This window comes from Melanostigma gelatinosum, assembly GCF_949748355.1.
Source record: "Melanostigma gelatinosum genome assembly, chromosome: 16".
NCBI lineage: Eukaryota > Metazoa > Chordata > Actinopteri > Perciformes > Zoarcidae > Melanostigma > Melanostigma gelatinosum.
The window spans coordinates 19,097,001-19,112,757 of record NC_136649.1 but is presented as its reverse complement, the minus strand read 5'-3'; the positions used below and the strand labels follow the sequence as shown (position 1 = coordinate 19,112,757).

Genomic DNA, 15,757 nt, shown 5'->3' with positions numbered 1-15,757 from the left:
CTCCTGACTGACACACTCACAATCAGTATGTAGTTCCATTCTTAGCTAACCGTCAATGTCCTCGTGTTCTTCATATCAACTCTATCAATAAAGTAATATGATAAGTGTGCAAGCATACACATTTTTTTTATTTCTCTGGAAGAGCCATAAACCCCAATTGTAACTGTGATATCAGTGCGAGCGCGCATGCTCAGTACTGCCTTTGTGTGACGGACTGCAGAGCCAACTAGCTCCAGACTAGCAAGCAAAAGGCTAGCCTCAAACATTTAGACGCCACAGAGGTAGCTAGCAGGTTAGCTAGTGCAGCTAATCATGGTGAATGTAAAGAAGCGGAAAGGTCGAGTCGTGATTGACTCTGACTCCGAGGACAGTGCTAGTGATGATAATTTAGATCAGGTAGGTGCGCGTTTTTTCCTCAGATTTTGTTACAACAGTTCGCTAATTATCTAAGTTGTGAGCACTTTGAGGCGAAGCTAATGTGTGCTAACGGACTGTGGTTTGCCTTGCTTGAACCAGCTGAGAGTTGGGCCTGTGTTATTTACAGTCCTCGCTTCCTTTCTTTCTCAGTAAACACCCCTTCCCAATGACATAAGTGTCTCTCTAAGGTTTGCAGGACGGCGGAACGTTTGCAGTTGTTTAAAACGCAGTGTCTTTGCATTAGCCTGCTAAGTTATGCTAACGTTAAAGGTTACACTCCGAGAGATGCCCCAAACGCAAGCGATCATCATCAACCACCAAAATGCCGCGCCATGGGGCCTTTCACTGATAATCTGCTTGACAACTGCCCGTGCACCGTTTGGGGGGGATTTGTTTGTTCGTGTTCAGATTGTGAACGAGAGCGGTAACGTTTGCACACACTGAAGTCGTAAATGGAGACTGAGTCGCGCTTGAATTAGCGAGACGAAGAATCCAACAACCTTATCTGCCGAATGACGTCATGGGCGCAGAGCTTGTAGGTCTATTTCGGTGTTGTTGTCAAACAAGCTCTTGGCTGAGCGGCGGGAAGGAGCTCTCTGCAGTCTAAAGTGTCAGTCTGAGGAGCTGTAATGCACGTACAGCTTCATTATAACTCACCATTAAACCCCACATGTGCATTGTACCTGACAGTACACTACCAAAGAGTTCAGCTCACAGACACAGGTAGTGATAAACAGAAGAGTGTTTCCCTTGGTTGCCCAAATCATCAGTAGGATTTTATTTGTGTGTGTGTATATGGGCTGGTTAATGTTCTACGATTGTGTTTTGAGATTACCTTGATGAAGACAGCTAATGCAGAGCAAATGTTTGCAGTATTTAAAACACTGTCTCTCCCAGTGTTGATTCTGATACTTCGACTTTGCCGATACAAAGAACTGATCCAATACGAGACGAGCTGCAAACCTCTATGCGTTTTTATGTAATATATCATGAGGCCAGGGGTGTATTTGCAGCTATAAACAGAGTGTTTCTGTCATCAGCCCGCTGCGACTGATAGTAGAAACACTGTATTCTATAATGACATCGACATGTGAATCGGCCACCGATGCGGTCCACTGGATCAGTGCATCCCTACTTTGGGACCATCTCTACGGACTGCAGCGTTTCCACAATCGTACAGCAGAGAAGGAATTCAGCTTTTAGCACATACACTTTTGTTATTTAGCTTCACATTCTTGCTTCGGTGTAGGATCTGTCTCAGGGATGAATTCATATTCCGGTATTCATTCTTGTTTGCTCACATGTTGTTTGTTACCGGAGGTTTGTCCCTCTATATGCGTATTACAAGCTAGACTAGTCGGCCCTTAAATATAACCAAGGGCCGTGTGCGTCTAAGCTCTGCATGTGGCTTGAAAAATTAGATCCCAATGCACCTTCCATGCGGTTTGGGTTTATTTTCACCTGTATTTAAGATGTTCACTCAGGATTGGATCCAAGACACATTTTATTAAGTATGAGCAGGGCTTTACTCGCAGGAGGCATTTTCCTCCTTTTTCCACGGGTGATTATGAGTTTACTGGGTGCTCTTTCTGAACCACATCGCTGCATTCTCATTTTCAGGAGCTCCTGTCTTTGGCAAAGAGGAAGAGGGTTGATTCTGGTGATCATGAAGAGCCAGTCAGCAAACCTGCAGCTTCTACAGACTCCGAGACATCCGATAGTGACGATGAGGTATGACAGTCGTATTCACTTTTCTGTTTGGGACAGAACAACCTGTTGGACAGCTACAGCTATTTGAAGAATCAAACTGAATTTTTCACCCCTTTGTCTAGTGGACCGTGGGTGGCACCAAAGGCAAGAAGAAGGTTAAACCAGGGAAAGGGTCTGACAAGAAGAATGTGACAAAGAAGAAGGTTAATAAAGCAACGGCGTCTGGCAGCTCAAATGGAGACAGCTCAGCTGAGAGCTCTGCACCAGAGGAGGGTACGTCTTCAGCTTTTAATGGGGGGAAAAACTCTTGAGTCAAGGAACTCGCTGTCAACAAATTGACACACACGTCCTCGGGTTAATGGCGTCTTACATAAAGTGCAAAGCAGAGTGGCGAAACATATTCTGAACTTTAGATTACACACATCACCAGGGTGCCATGTCCACGGGTATCAGGTGGCCTGGATTAGGTGACTCACTCACTCATCCCTTTTATCCGAGCTGGCACGCAATGTAACATCTAAGCTGTTAATAGTATATTTGTTTACATTGTCAAGCTATATCGTGGGTCCACGTGTTTATGAACTCTGTCACAAAAAAACGGGGAAAGTCTTTGAGAAATAGTTCTGGAAACGTGGTCAAAATCCAGAGCAAATATCCAAGATGATTTAAAAATGACAAGAAAAAAAAGATCTTTTATTGCTTCCATTCGATTTAATAAAACAACAAAGTAAACAAATACAAATATTTCTTCTAGATCTAGCAGTTAGATTTCAGCTGCTTAGTATCCACCTTTTAAAATGCACGTCTCACGGCTGAGAGTTGTACACAAAGTCTTTTAGGAGACATGTGAAATTGGTGTACGAGGAGCACATTGGGTTAAAATACATCGGTAGAATTCGGTCTGCACTCTGGATAGGAACTGAACTCCGCTGATTGATTTGTATTTGTGCCGATGAATCGCTCTTTATCAGGCGAGGTGTCTGATTCCGAGAGCAACAGCTCGTCCTCCAGCTCCGACTCGGACTCCTCTGAGGACGAGGTGTTCCGGGACGGTTACGACGACGACTTGATGGGAGACGCGGAGGACAGAGCTCGCCTGGAGCAGATGACGGAGAAAGAGAGAGAGCAAGAGCTGTTCAACAGAATCGAAAAGAGAGAGGTGCTAAAGAGACGGTGAGTGGGAAAGAATATTACATTTATCTAAAAACAGCATTGGTTCTGCTTTTACTCAAATGTTCCTAAATGAATAAACATGCATGCAATAAGATTAAGGCAGAGTCTGGCACGTTAACATTGATCGCATTATTGAAGAAGATGTTTGTTTTTGACAGTTTTGAAATCAAGAAAAAGCTGAAGACGGCAAAGAAGAAGGACAAAGAGGAGAAGAAAAAGAAGCAGGAGGAAGAGCAAGAAAAGAGGAAGCTATCTCAGATTCCAGACACACAAGTGGTGAGTCCAGTTTCAGGGACATTTATAACAATATTAGACAAAAATGTGTTTTACTGTGCTCCACTTCTAAGAATCATGCACAGTAAAGGTGCTTGGATATTAAAATAGTGCTCAACAACCTCTGCATTTTGTCAGTATTTTTTTTTATAGATTCTATTTTGTGTTGATTTTGTTGTTCTTTAGATGAGGTTAAGCCAATGCAGTGGTGGTATTACACCCTTTCTTTATGCTGAGTGTGTCTGATTGCAATATCCTCCCGTCTCTAGGTTATGTCACACAACAAGGAGAGACGATCCAAACGCGACGAAAAACTCGACAAAAAGTCTCAGGCCATGGAAGAGCTCAAAGCTGAGCGCGAGAAGAAGAAAAACAAAACAGGTTGGTGTGAGTTTTACTTCTTTGTGATTTTTGTGACAGTTGAGTCTGTATCAAAAGATGACATTTCATCTCTTTGGTGAGCAGCGGAACTGTTGGCCAAACGGCAGCCCCTGAAGACCAGCGAGGTTTACTCTGACGATGAGGAGGAAGAGGAGGAAGACGATGACAAGTCCTCCGTCAAAAGTGACCGGAGTTCCCGTTCATCGTCATACGATGACGACGAGTGAGTTTTCTTCTGCTCTTATTGACAATAACACGCAACACTTTTCTCTGGATTTTCAAGTAACGTCTTGACGTCTTGTGTTCCGCTAACAGTAAAGAAGAAACTCCACCCAAGTCGCAGCCTGTTTCACTACCCGATGAGCTCAACAGGGTCCGCCTGTCCCGACACAAGCTGGAGCGCTGGTGCCACATGCCCTTCTTTACTAAGACCGTGACCGGCTGCTTTGTGAGGATAGGGATCGGGAACAGCAGCAGCAAACCAGTTTATAGGGTAAGCCTGGGCTCTAGGGAACGTGTTCAATATCAGATGATGTGCTCGCTTATAATGGTGATAGTGAAGAGCCGCGACTCTTGAGAAATGGATTAAATGAGGTCTGATTTGTGACGTTTGATTTAATTTGAGTCCTCCCTTGTTGTTGAAAGGTTGCTGAAATTGTGGACGTGGTAGAGACGGCGAAGGTTTACCAACTTGGAACAACGCGAACAAACAAGGGATTACAGTTAAGGTGGGTATAGTTAATACATATTAAAGTAGGTCATCGAGTATCTTTTCCATCGTCCCTGCTGACCAAAAACGTGACCTTTTGGTGTCCGTCTTCTTCAGGCATGGCGGTGACACGCGGGTGTTCCGGCTCGAGTTTGTATCAAATCAGGAGTTCATGGAAAACGAGTTCATGAAGTGGAAAGAGGCGGTGAGTGTGTTTTTGAAAAAGCAAAACTATGAGATGTTGCATCAGTTTAAGTAGGATCTTGAATTTCTTCCAGAGACACACGATGAGCCGTCTGCTCAGCCTGTGAAGAAGGATTTCACGTTTGGGGGTTTTGATTTTTGTTTTGTTTTCCAGATGATTGTTGCTGGAATGCAAGTACCGACTCTCGACGAGATCACCAAAAAGGAGCAGTCCATCAAAGAAGCTCTGAACCACAAGTTCAATGACAAAGACATAGAGGATGTAAGTCTTCTTCTCCAGGTGTTAATGGCTTTTGTCTGGTCTCATGCATCATGCGGTGGAACACAAGTATGTTTTGTCTTTACTCGCTGCAGATTGTAAAAGAGAAGGACCGATTCCGAAAAGCGCCACCGAATTATGCCATGAAGAAAACGCAGTTACTCAAAGACAAGGTAAAGGACGGTTTGCTGAAAGCAACTGTCAAAGATTTGTCCGGGAATCTGTAGTGACCCTAACTCTTATCTATCAGACTCTTTCTTACTCATGTTTACCCTCATTTTGATTTGAAGGCCATGGCAGAAGAGATCGGAGATGGTGACAGAGTGAAAGCGATCCAGGATGAGCTGAACGAGCTTGAGGAAAGGGCCGAGGCTCTGGACAGACAAAGGACCAAGAGCATCTCTGCCATCAGGTACACAAGCCACGGTTATAGCTGTTGTTATGTCTCTTTTTAATAAAACAAGGGCTTCAGGATTCAGACACATGGTTGTAAACTATTAAAAAAAATGTTTTTATAGCTGCAAAAGCTTACCTAAAATATTTCATCCTGGGAAAGAAAAAATGGAAATTTCACAACATCAACATTCAAACCATACAATGCGTGATTATTGTTTGTGTCATATTTCTATACACGGTTCTTAACATTATGGAGCCGATTGTGTTTTAACACGGAATCATTTTTTGGTTGTATTTATCATCCAGCTACATCAATCAGAGGAACAGAAGCTGGAACATCGTTGAATCTGAGAAAGCTCTTGTGGTAAGTGTCCTTCATCGATATGCTGCTTTGACTGATGATTTCTGATGTTCAGGCTGGGACGGTGAAAGATGTTCAGGAATTGATGAAGGGAAAACTGTGCTTCAAAATACAAAAATGTGAAGTGCATGAAAATGTATTTGCTTGAAACATCAATATCGCATCCTGTTGACATCCCGTAGTTTCTGTTTGCACTGAAGGAGTGCGACACAAGCACAACGACAATGTTCCTGAAGGATTGGAGGGGACGGTTCCTTTCTTATTTACGACCCACCAAGATCTGGAAACATTATGCAGATGTTTTTCTAACGTGACTGCTGTTCACTTAAGCCCACTAACAGCAGTGTGTGTGGGGAGACAGGAGTCCTGTGTGCCCCATGCTGAAGTAACATAAAGCACCCAAATGTCAAACAATAACATTGTGTCGATTTTACTGCAGTTGTTATCATTACAGGTCAGTCAGTGTACCAACTGCTGTTCAGATAACCTCATTTGTATTTACTTCTTTATTTTCTCGCAGCTTGAAGGACAAAAAAATGCCAAAAACCAACAAATGGACCCTTTCACACGAAGACAGTGCAAACCCACCATGGTGTCTAATGTAAGATTCCTATGATTATTTCATGTAACATGTCCACTATGTACAAACTCAAAAGCACTGCTGAATCTAATCTTGTTCATCTCTTTTGTTCACCGGCTCGTTTCGGTTCTGCAGGCCAGAGACCCTTCAGTCCACGCAGCTATTCTTGCTCACCTGAACCAGAAGTACGGCTCTGGGTCGGCAACGGACGATTCTGGCGCTGACATAAACCAACTGGTAAGCAGGAGAAGCAATAAGAGACACTCCCAGTGCGTTCACATAGAAGATGCTTGTGTCCACGTTGTTCTTTTGACGGGAAGCTGCGTGCTTGTTGCACCAGTTCCGTGGTGATGCTCCGGCTGTGGGGCGTTTCATTTTTTTTGTCAGATTTTGATTTGTTAATTGCAGGAAGATACTGTTTTATTCAAAGTATCTAAATGTCTAATCTTTCCTCTGTTTGGCACATTACAGGGTCAACTAAACTCAAAAGACAAAGATGGCCCCAAGCCGGACACTGACCTCTCAGAGGACTTGTTTAAAGTTCATGATTTTGACGTTAAGATTGACCTACAGGTTCCCAATGCAGGTGAGATTATCTTTTACCAATGCTTTTAAAAAAATGTTTTACTGGCTCAGCTTGTGTATATATTTTACCAGGGCTGGTAAATATGGAGAATATTACAATATTTTTCACCGTACACCTTGATATTGTGACGACACCGTAGGGTTGACTATTGGTGCTTTCACAAAATATTCACACAATGAGATGTTTGATAAATAATCATCAGTAATGTGGATACATTGACGAAGTGGGTAAAGGCAAATCAATTTAAAAAACAGCTTTAACAGTCTGGTAAGTTAAGGAAATTGCGTCATTTTACTGTAATGCATCCTTTAACACCAGGAAAAGAACTTGTGCAATATTCAAAATCGAAGCCGATATCTAGCCTCGTATCATGACATCGATATATTGCCCGGCCCTATGCTTTACTTGGCTGCAGCACAATGTTGGTTGTGGTATGTTAACCACAGCACTCTAGAAACGAGACGTATCAACATCACCTTTGTGCTCTGCAGAGGCGAAGTCTTTGTCCGTGAGCTCCAACGCGCTGCCGGTGAAGGACGGAGCTCCTCGCAGGTCCCTCAACCTGGAAGACTACAAGAAGAGGAGGGGCCTGATCTGATGTGGTAGTCCGTCATTCAGTGACCACATTGCATGTGTAATTGACTGTGCGAGAGAGAGAGTGTGTGTGTGTTTGTGTATATGTGTGCGGTTGAGAGAGTGAGTGACTCCCAGAGGACGTATGTTTGAATGTTGATACAGACTGTTTATCTGAACACAGAGGAAATACTGATTGAGCAAAGATAACATTTTTCTCAAAGGATCTCTCGGAGGAAACTTGTCCAGATATTTGTTGTTTTATTTTTTTTGCATTATCACACACAAACTTGTTTATTGAGTTGTGTTTTTTTTATGTATTTAACTTCTTCCCCCCCCCTTTTTTTGGGATCTTCTGGCGCCCACTCCATTTTTTTATTTTCCTGAAAGGACAAAGTGCTTCATTACCTTGAACAAGGAGACGATGCTCGAAGACTTAGATTGTTGAGGTATTTTGAAATGACTTGACTGGATATCTATTGGCGCTGACCAGCTTGACCTCAACAATAGATTTACTGTCCAAAATCTTTTCCCTGCTATATGTGTGATCATCTGTTCTGCCCCTTCCATCCTGATTTTTTTAACAGCCTTGTGAGTTTTGTTTTGCGGAGTGTAGTTGATCACTATCTCTGACGCGACCGTGGCTCTGGCCCTCCATGACAAATGTGAAAAGTTCTGGACATTTATCACTTTTTAAGTCTTTGAAACAACTCAATTTCAGAGGAACCCTTTTCTATGACTGGTTATAAAAGTGTTGCTTCCTTTCTGTTCTCTCTTTGTTGGTTGTTCATTGGACAACTCTTCCTGCCCTAAACTCCCAGAGCAGATTCTACGTGTTATCGATTGTGTCCATAGTCAGTTCCTGTGTTGATGTGGCATGCCATGTAAATATACATTTTGGAGTGAGTGCGGGAAAAAAATAAAGAGGCACTGTTTCATAACGTCTGTGTCAGTTTGTCTATTTTCCAATCTAAATGTGAGACACGAGCCACCAGCTGAGGTTATTATTTAATCAGATTTAATTAAACAGACTGAAATGACATTTAATTTACTATTGTTAGTGCAATTAAGTACCTTGAGTTTAAATTGCTTACCTACATTTTTTACATATATATATTATATATATATTTATATATTTATATATTTATATATATATTTATTTTTATATATATTTATTTATATATATATTTATTTATATATATATATATATAATGTGTAGATTACCATATATAACTAGTTTGAATATGCGTGTGTGAGAATCTGTTTATGGGCGGATCAGTATGTGTATTATTCATAATCAGACATTCAATCAATTGAAGCAGTGAAAAGAAATTGTGTGATTATCTCTATTCTCATCATGAGTCCACCTTCATCATGTTCTACAATAATGATGTGCTGGTGTACTAATAACACTGTCATATCATTATGAGTGCTTTAACCTCATGTATGCAACCAGCCATCAAGAGGACATGGGAGCAAGTAAACACTCACACACAATTCAGAATGGTGTGTCAATACAATGTGCCATAATGTAATGAACACATCCATAAGTTTATTAAGCGCCAAATGAACTTTACGAACAGCACGGCATGCAGCGGCTTTCCCCATGTTCTCCGCATCGCCGACACTGTACAACAACGTAGCACTCGCACAACAGCGCAAGGCTGCATCCAGTCTGTGAGACAGTCAGTGCTCGGCTGGGCGTGTGGTGTTCAATGTATGGCTCGAGAAGGTCTTATAAATACATGATTTCTTGTCGGCAGAATCGATAGTCATCATGAAGTCATGAAGTCATCATGATGTGATAACGGATCTTGGCGATGTGGAAGAACTCTCTCCCTATAAAACGCTAATCCAACTAATATCCTCCTTCATCAGTGGATCTATGAGGAAGGGAGCTGCACATGAATGCAATAGAGGCTGCTTAGTTTGCTCAGCTGGTTTTAATGGATCACCGTGTGTCTCACTTTACATGCATTTCATGAACTCCCGTATAACCCCCAGTATATGCGCAAGCGCATTAGACTACCGTATATGACAGGAGCTGCCATTTTTTCCGGGGGAGTGACCAGTTTATCCAGCTACCTTCACTTAGCCTGCGCTGGAGCAGGTTCAAGCTTTTGGATGTGTTGCCATGGTGATTTTGCCGAACTTGCTTCGTGGAACCGAAAAGCCTGATCTACGTCATCTTATCCTGAAAAGTATCCGGCTAACTAAGTTAGACACGTACGTGGAACGGGGCCCAGGAGGTGGCTGATGTGTTTTGTAAAACTCATTTTTGATCAGGCGTCTCTGAAGGCGCTCTGTTGTGGGGTCCTTCGTTGCAGCGCTTCCTGCTCCACGTATTGAGAAGATCACCAATATCCTCTTTGACAGATATTATGACATTTGAGCGTGTTTATCCAAACGGCATTTCTCCTCCATGTTCACCAGTTGAACCCCGGCGGTAGCCACGTGACCCGAGACATTTGGACATTTGGGACGCCGTGTCTGACGGTACGTGAGAAGCTTTCCTCTTTAGTAGCCAGCTAGCACGTTAGCTTTAGCACTGATGGAGCTCATCCTGCACCAACTGTGTTTACTTTATGATAACGTAATCCTAGTTGCTGACGACTCCTGTAATAACTCTAAATCTCAACATTAACTGTCCATCAGAGATAACGTTGCACTCCCAGGTTTGGATTATTTAGCTCTTGCTCCTAGAGTACGTGTTATAAATGCACCTGCTGCAAGTTGCATTGGACTGCATCTACCAAATTAATGCAATGGCATATTAGATGCAGGGAGTATATATATATATATATATATATATATATATATATATATATATATGATGGAGGATATAAATGACAGATTTGGAAATGTCATTTAATAAGGCTCAGACACGATCAATACAAATGGTTATTTCACACCTGTAATGAACATGTTTCCTGGGTTTCCATAAAACTTACTTGTGTTTTAAGACATAGATGGAAAAAGGGCTCGAACTCAAACCACAGCATGTTGGTACCTGTTGGGACACAGTCAGCAAAAAGGCCCATTTCATCCTCAAACTGTGCTGTTAACGTTTCTGTCATCAGGATACAAAATGTCCTGGTTTACTGACTTTGCTGGGAAAGCCGAAGACTTCCTGAATAAAGTGGACCAGGGAGCTGCCACTGCCCTGACTAAAAACGAGAGGACATCTTCCTTTTCGTTGTCCTATGAAGAGGAATCCGTTATCAAACCCGAATATAACACTGCAGAGTACAAGACCCATGCGGCTGTGACGCATCATGCCTATGCATCCTCTGATGATGCACCAAGCTTTGTCGCTGCAGCTGCTGCCAACATCAAGAGATCCAGTGGTCCCCTGCTGGCTGGTACTGCCAACACGGCCAATGTTCCCTCTGGTTCTCTCAGCAGTGCCCCCAACTCTGCCAAGACCTCATCTGGCTTTGTGAGGCCCAAAAAAGCGACCGAGCAGGATGTGGACGACGACATGCTCTTTGACTTTCTGAACAGCTCGGACCCTCCAGACAGCAACAGGAGGGATTCAAGAAGAGAACTCGTGAAAGTGGCAGTTCCGGTTACTGAGGCCCAAAACCCAACACCTCCTCCTTCCAGCACTCCTCATACCGTCCCCTCGGCCCCGTCGACGCCCCCCTCAACCCGGGGTGTATCCAGAGCCTCCAGCATGAGCTCACTGTCTGCTCACAGCTTTAAAACATCGGAGGAGAGCTCTGCTAAAGAACAAAGCCACGGTATGATTAATACCTTACATATTACAGTTAATACCAATATGAATATTACTCTGGTAATAATAACAACTATATGTTTGATGTCTGTGATTTCATTTAGTTTGTAATACACTAGATCTAAAGTGCTCGTTGCTCATGAAAGATTGTGAAATGAGAGAAGAAGTTGATGATCTGGTTATAATGCCACCCTATTGTGATATCAATATCAAAATATTATTTTATAGGACATCTAGACATTATGAATGTGTTATTAGTAATCTTTATTGTTGTCCACCTGTAGATGGACAGCTGCTCAGCACAATGTTTTCTCTTCACCCCCACCTGGCCACCACAGACACACCTGAGAGTTCAGACTCGGGCTTGGCTGTCCTGCTAGAGTCCAGCAGGCAGGAGCCTCCCCCCCTTCCTCCTCCTCCCCCCATAGAGGAGCCACAGAGCCACATCCTGTCCAGTTTGCGTCTGGAGAACCAGCTGCTGCGCAGTGAGGTGTCCTCCCTCAACCAGGAGATGGCTTCGGTCATCCAGAGGGCAAAAGACTTACAAGATGGTGAGAAATGAGACACAACAGGAACAAAGATGACCTGCATTTCTGCACCCGTCCCTCTGAATGATTAAGTGGTTTTCTACTCGTGCAGAATTGAACCAGGCTCGTCTACGTGCAGACAGATGGAACTCGGATCAGTCTCAGACCGACCGGATGGTACGGGAACTTCGGTCAAAGGTTGATGACCTAACGCAAACCCTCGCTGCCAAAGACGGTCAACTTGCAGTCCTGAAAATCCGGCTTGATGAAGCCGATCAGATGCTGAAGTCCCGCTGTGCTGCGTTAGAAGACGCACAGATGGAACGGTCAAGGTGCACTTTAATAACCACCTTTTTGAAATAGAGATCAGATTCTGCTTTTTAGGAATTGGTTAAGATATAATTTTCCTCGTCTGGTTTTAGAATAGTGCAAGACAACACAGAGGGGAGCAGCATGCATTCCCAAGCTCTTGAAACGATACAGGAGAGGCTGCGAGAGGCTGAACTGGCCCTCAGGAGGGAGCAAGACAGCTACCGGCAGATGCAGGTGCACATGATGCTTTTCATCTTCATTTATACGTGACAGTTAAGTCTAGACTGAACACGTGGAAATGATTAGACTTCCTGAATCCGTGTTCTTGTGTAGAATGAGTTTGCCGGCCGCCTGTCCAAAGTGGAGGCTGAGAGGCAGATCCTCGCAGAGACGGTGACTGCAGCAGAGCGGCGAGCCGCAGAGGAGAAGCTCTGGGTCGACGACAGCCAGCTGCAACTGAAAAGTGCCAAAGCTGCAGCTGAGACTGCCAGACAGGAGTTACAGGACTACAAGCACAAAGCTTCACGCATCCTACAGGTAACACTCGCTGTCTTTTTAGTGTCAGCACTTATTTTCCGTGTCCTTTTACGATTCCGTTTTTTTGTGTTATAAGGCTTTTTTTTGCGAAACTTAAAGGTTGTTGATAATGTTTTAAATGGTCCTCTAGTCCAAAGAGAAGCTGATCAGCAGTCTGAAGGAGGGATCTGGTCTGGACACCCTGGAAGGCAGCGGGGCCACGGCTCTGGAGCTGGAGGACCTGCGTCACGAGAAGGAACTGCATAGGGAGGACATCCAAAAACTACAGGGGCAAGTGCACGCACTTCGGATAGAAATACAGGTGAGATACTTTAAATGGCAGAAGAAGTGGTAATTCAAATGAGTGTGATGCTGTATTGGTCCCTGTGTGGTTGATGGCTACGCTGGGAGGTCTGTCAATGTATTTGACTGTATGACGTGAGGAGCGTTTATGTTTTCTTTCTGACTTTGGTTTGAGGTTATTGTTTGTATCACATCTGCAGTTGAGACGTTGCTGTCGCAGTTGTACAAGTGAGACATGTTTTGATCTGGTAGGATTTGGAGAATCAGGCCCTGACGGAGGCAGAGACGTGGCGGGAGCAGCAGATGCAGTTGGAGGAGCAACAGGCCTTACAGAACAGGGCTAAACAGGAGGTGGAGGTTGAGGTTGAGCGCTACAAACAGGTACGGGGGGGGGGCGGTGATGATTTCTTAAAATGGCAGATATAGCAAATTACAAACTGTCACAGATATATATTTTTCCTGAAACTTCATTCATAATTTGAACATATCTGATCCAACTCCTAATTTGCGTGGGATGTTTCTGTATTCTTCTTAAATCACAGGAGCTTCAGTACCTAGAGGAAGAGCAGCATCGAGCTAAAACCACTCTGCAGAGCAGAGTCAAGGACAGAGAAGATGAAATCCAAAAACTCAGGAACCAGGTCAGTCCCTTCATAACTATACGATGTGTGTGATGGGTCAGGGATGGGCCAACATCTGTTTTATGACAGACAGAAGCTGGGTAAATTTGACAAACGGTATTGATGATGTACTTCCAGTTGACCAACAAGACTCTCAGCAGCAGCAGCCAGACAGAGCTGGAGAATCGTCTCCACCAGTTGACGGAGACGCTGATCCAGAAGCAGACGATGCTGGAGGCTCTGGGCACAGAGAAAAGCTCCCTGGTCTTTCAGCTGGAGCGTCTGGAGCAGCAGCTGAAGAACACTCAGGGAGGACAAAGTGGAGGGCCGTCCATCAACATGAGCGGTCTGGAGGGACCAGGTATGAGGTTTAGATGACGGTCAAAGTGTTTCTTATTTTAAAGTTACTGTGGGGGACTTTTAGCTGGTTATGAAACAGCCTCTATATGGCCTACATAAGTAAACGAGACCATCAGCGAGAAGATTAGCTGGTTCTGTATATTTATTTTAAGGCTTGTCATCGGTGCTATCGGGGCCTCCTGTACTGTAATGTACTGCTGTGGATGGAGGCAACAGCAACCTGTATCTATGCCCCTGCTTTATACTGTGTGTGTGTGTGTGTGTGTGTGTTTTCAGTCGCACGACAAAGAAACACACCCGTGCTGTTCAGTGATCAGGACAGTCCAGGAGTGTATGGCAAAGTACGCAAGGCAGCTAGCACCATTGACCATTTCAGGTAACATTTCCCAGTCGTGTTATTGTTTCTTTTTGTCCTCACCATCACTGCATTGTAATTCCACTGTTTCCTGTGTAAGATATGATCCCCAGTAATAGATGGAATGTGTTGTCATTTCAGCATCAGACTGGGTATCTTCTTGAGGCGCTACCCTGCGGCCAGAGTTTTCGTTATCCTGTACATCGTGAGTATTTATAAAATGCCGTTTTTCCATCTTGATGAACCGTGGTTTTAATTTCAACTTCTGTTCACAGGCCCTACTGCACCTGTGGGTCATGGTTGTTCTCCTGACTTACACACCAGAAATGCACCATGGTCAGCCTGATGGAAGATAGAAGGCTTGAATTTTAGAGTTGGGTGTTTTAAAATGTGTTTGTTCTACAGCCTTCGATGTAAGGATGGTACAAGCTGCTGGAATGTGGGCTCTGGGTCCCGACGCTCCCTGTTTTGCACAGAAATGCTATAAATTAAAGACATTTCCTCTGATTTCTTCTTTATTTTTTACAACTAAAGATCAATATCTGACAGCTGCTTTGAGTTTTAAAATAATTACAGAGTGATATATTATGTATGATGTATTGGTGGTCTGCTGAAAGGAAATTAAATCTAACATGGTCGCACATCTGTTCTTCTCATCATCTGCTTGACCTCTGGTCTCTTGGGAGATTGTATTTAACACTATGTAAAAAAAAGAATCTTTTAATAAACGAGTTAGAAGAACCAACACAGCCTGGCACTTTTCTAATATTGGAGCAATCACTAAGCATTCATCTGAGGACTGCTGGTACTGTTATTGCTCATACTTCTCTACTTTTACTTATTTAAAACCCTTGTCACCCGTATGAAACAAATACTCTTTATAATATTCTCTTCATACAATATATAATACATTGTATTTGTAAAGCACATTTCAAGACAAACAGAATCCAATAATGTGACAATAAAATAATAGCATTATAAAAAGAAATACATACAAACATAAGTATCAAATAAAATGAAGTGTACAATAAGATGTTAAAATAATAAAACAATAGACTTTGGTACATTGGTATATTTGTCCAAATCTGTAATATAAAGGTTATAGCTCAAAAATGTACACTGTAAATATTACATTTAGCTTTAACTATTTTTTCAAAAAAAAGTTTAATTTACAAATATTTCCCATTTGTCGTCTTACTAACCTTCCAAGAATAAAAACGGAAAACGCAATATAAGTATGAACACACTGTAATATTTACCTGCGGAAGACTGCGCCTGACTTTCAGTCGGTGTTCTCTTTGGTTCCTGAACGCACCTTGAATCTGTTGGTCCTCCAGTATCCCACAATGCACCGCTGCCTTGTTCCGTGTCCACGTCAAACCTGACAGCCATCGCCGCAGCCGAGC

General features: G+C 43.2%; 2 protein-coding genes across 4 annotated transcripts; both read left to right on the top strand.

Annotated features, from left to right (window-relative positions):
- Nucleotides 1-255: 255 nt before the first annotated feature.
- Nucleotides 256-8,548, top strand: rtf1 (RTF1 homolog, Paf1/RNA polymerase II complex component). The gene is made up of 18 exons (XM_079286676.1): nt 256-396; nt 2,038-2,148; nt 2,250-2,400; nt 3,099-3,300; nt 3,459-3,576; nt 3,843-3,954; nt 4,039-4,177; nt 4,270-4,447; nt 4,600-4,682; nt 4,781-4,868; nt 5,022-5,129; nt 5,222-5,299; nt 5,417-5,538; nt 5,829-5,886; nt 6,404-6,484; nt 6,599-6,700; nt 6,935-7,049; nt 7,541-8,548. The coding sequence occupies exons 1-18, from the start codon at nt 313-315 to the stop codon at nt 7,645-7,647; spliced, it is 2,037 nt and encodes a 678-aa protein (XP_079142802.1). The 5' UTR covers nt 256-312; the 3' UTR covers nt 7,648-8,548.
- Nucleotides 8,549-9,975: 1,427 nt separating this feature from the next.
- golga5 (golgin A5) lies at nt 9,976-15,020 on the top strand. Of its 3 annotated transcripts, none has more exons than XR_013772718.1 (13): nt 9,976-10,118; nt 10,703-11,365; nt 11,643-11,909; nt 11,998-12,217; nt 12,308-12,431; nt 12,531-12,734; nt 12,865-13,035; nt 13,269-13,397; nt 13,559-13,657; nt 13,798-13,997; nt 14,273-14,372; nt 14,493-14,556; nt 14,627-14,695. XR_013772718.1 is itself a non-coding variant. In XM_079287155.1 (13 exons), the coding sequence occupies exons 2-13, from the start codon at nt 10,711-10,713 to the stop codon at nt 14,705-14,707; spliced, it is 2,283 nt and encodes a 760-aa protein (XP_079143281.1). In that variant the 5' UTR covers nt 9,976-10,118; nt 10,703-10,710; the 3' UTR covers nt 14,708-15,020. The 3 variants fall into 3 exon arrangements, 2 of the variants coding, with proteins under 2 accessions (XP_079143281.1, XP_079143280.1); XM_079287155.1 differs by having other exon boundaries at nt 11,697-11,909; nt 13,775-13,997; nt 14,627-15,020; XM_079287154.1 differs by having other exon boundaries at nt 13,775-13,997; nt 14,627-15,020.
- The last annotated feature ends 737 nt before the right edge of the window (nt 15,021-15,757 follow it).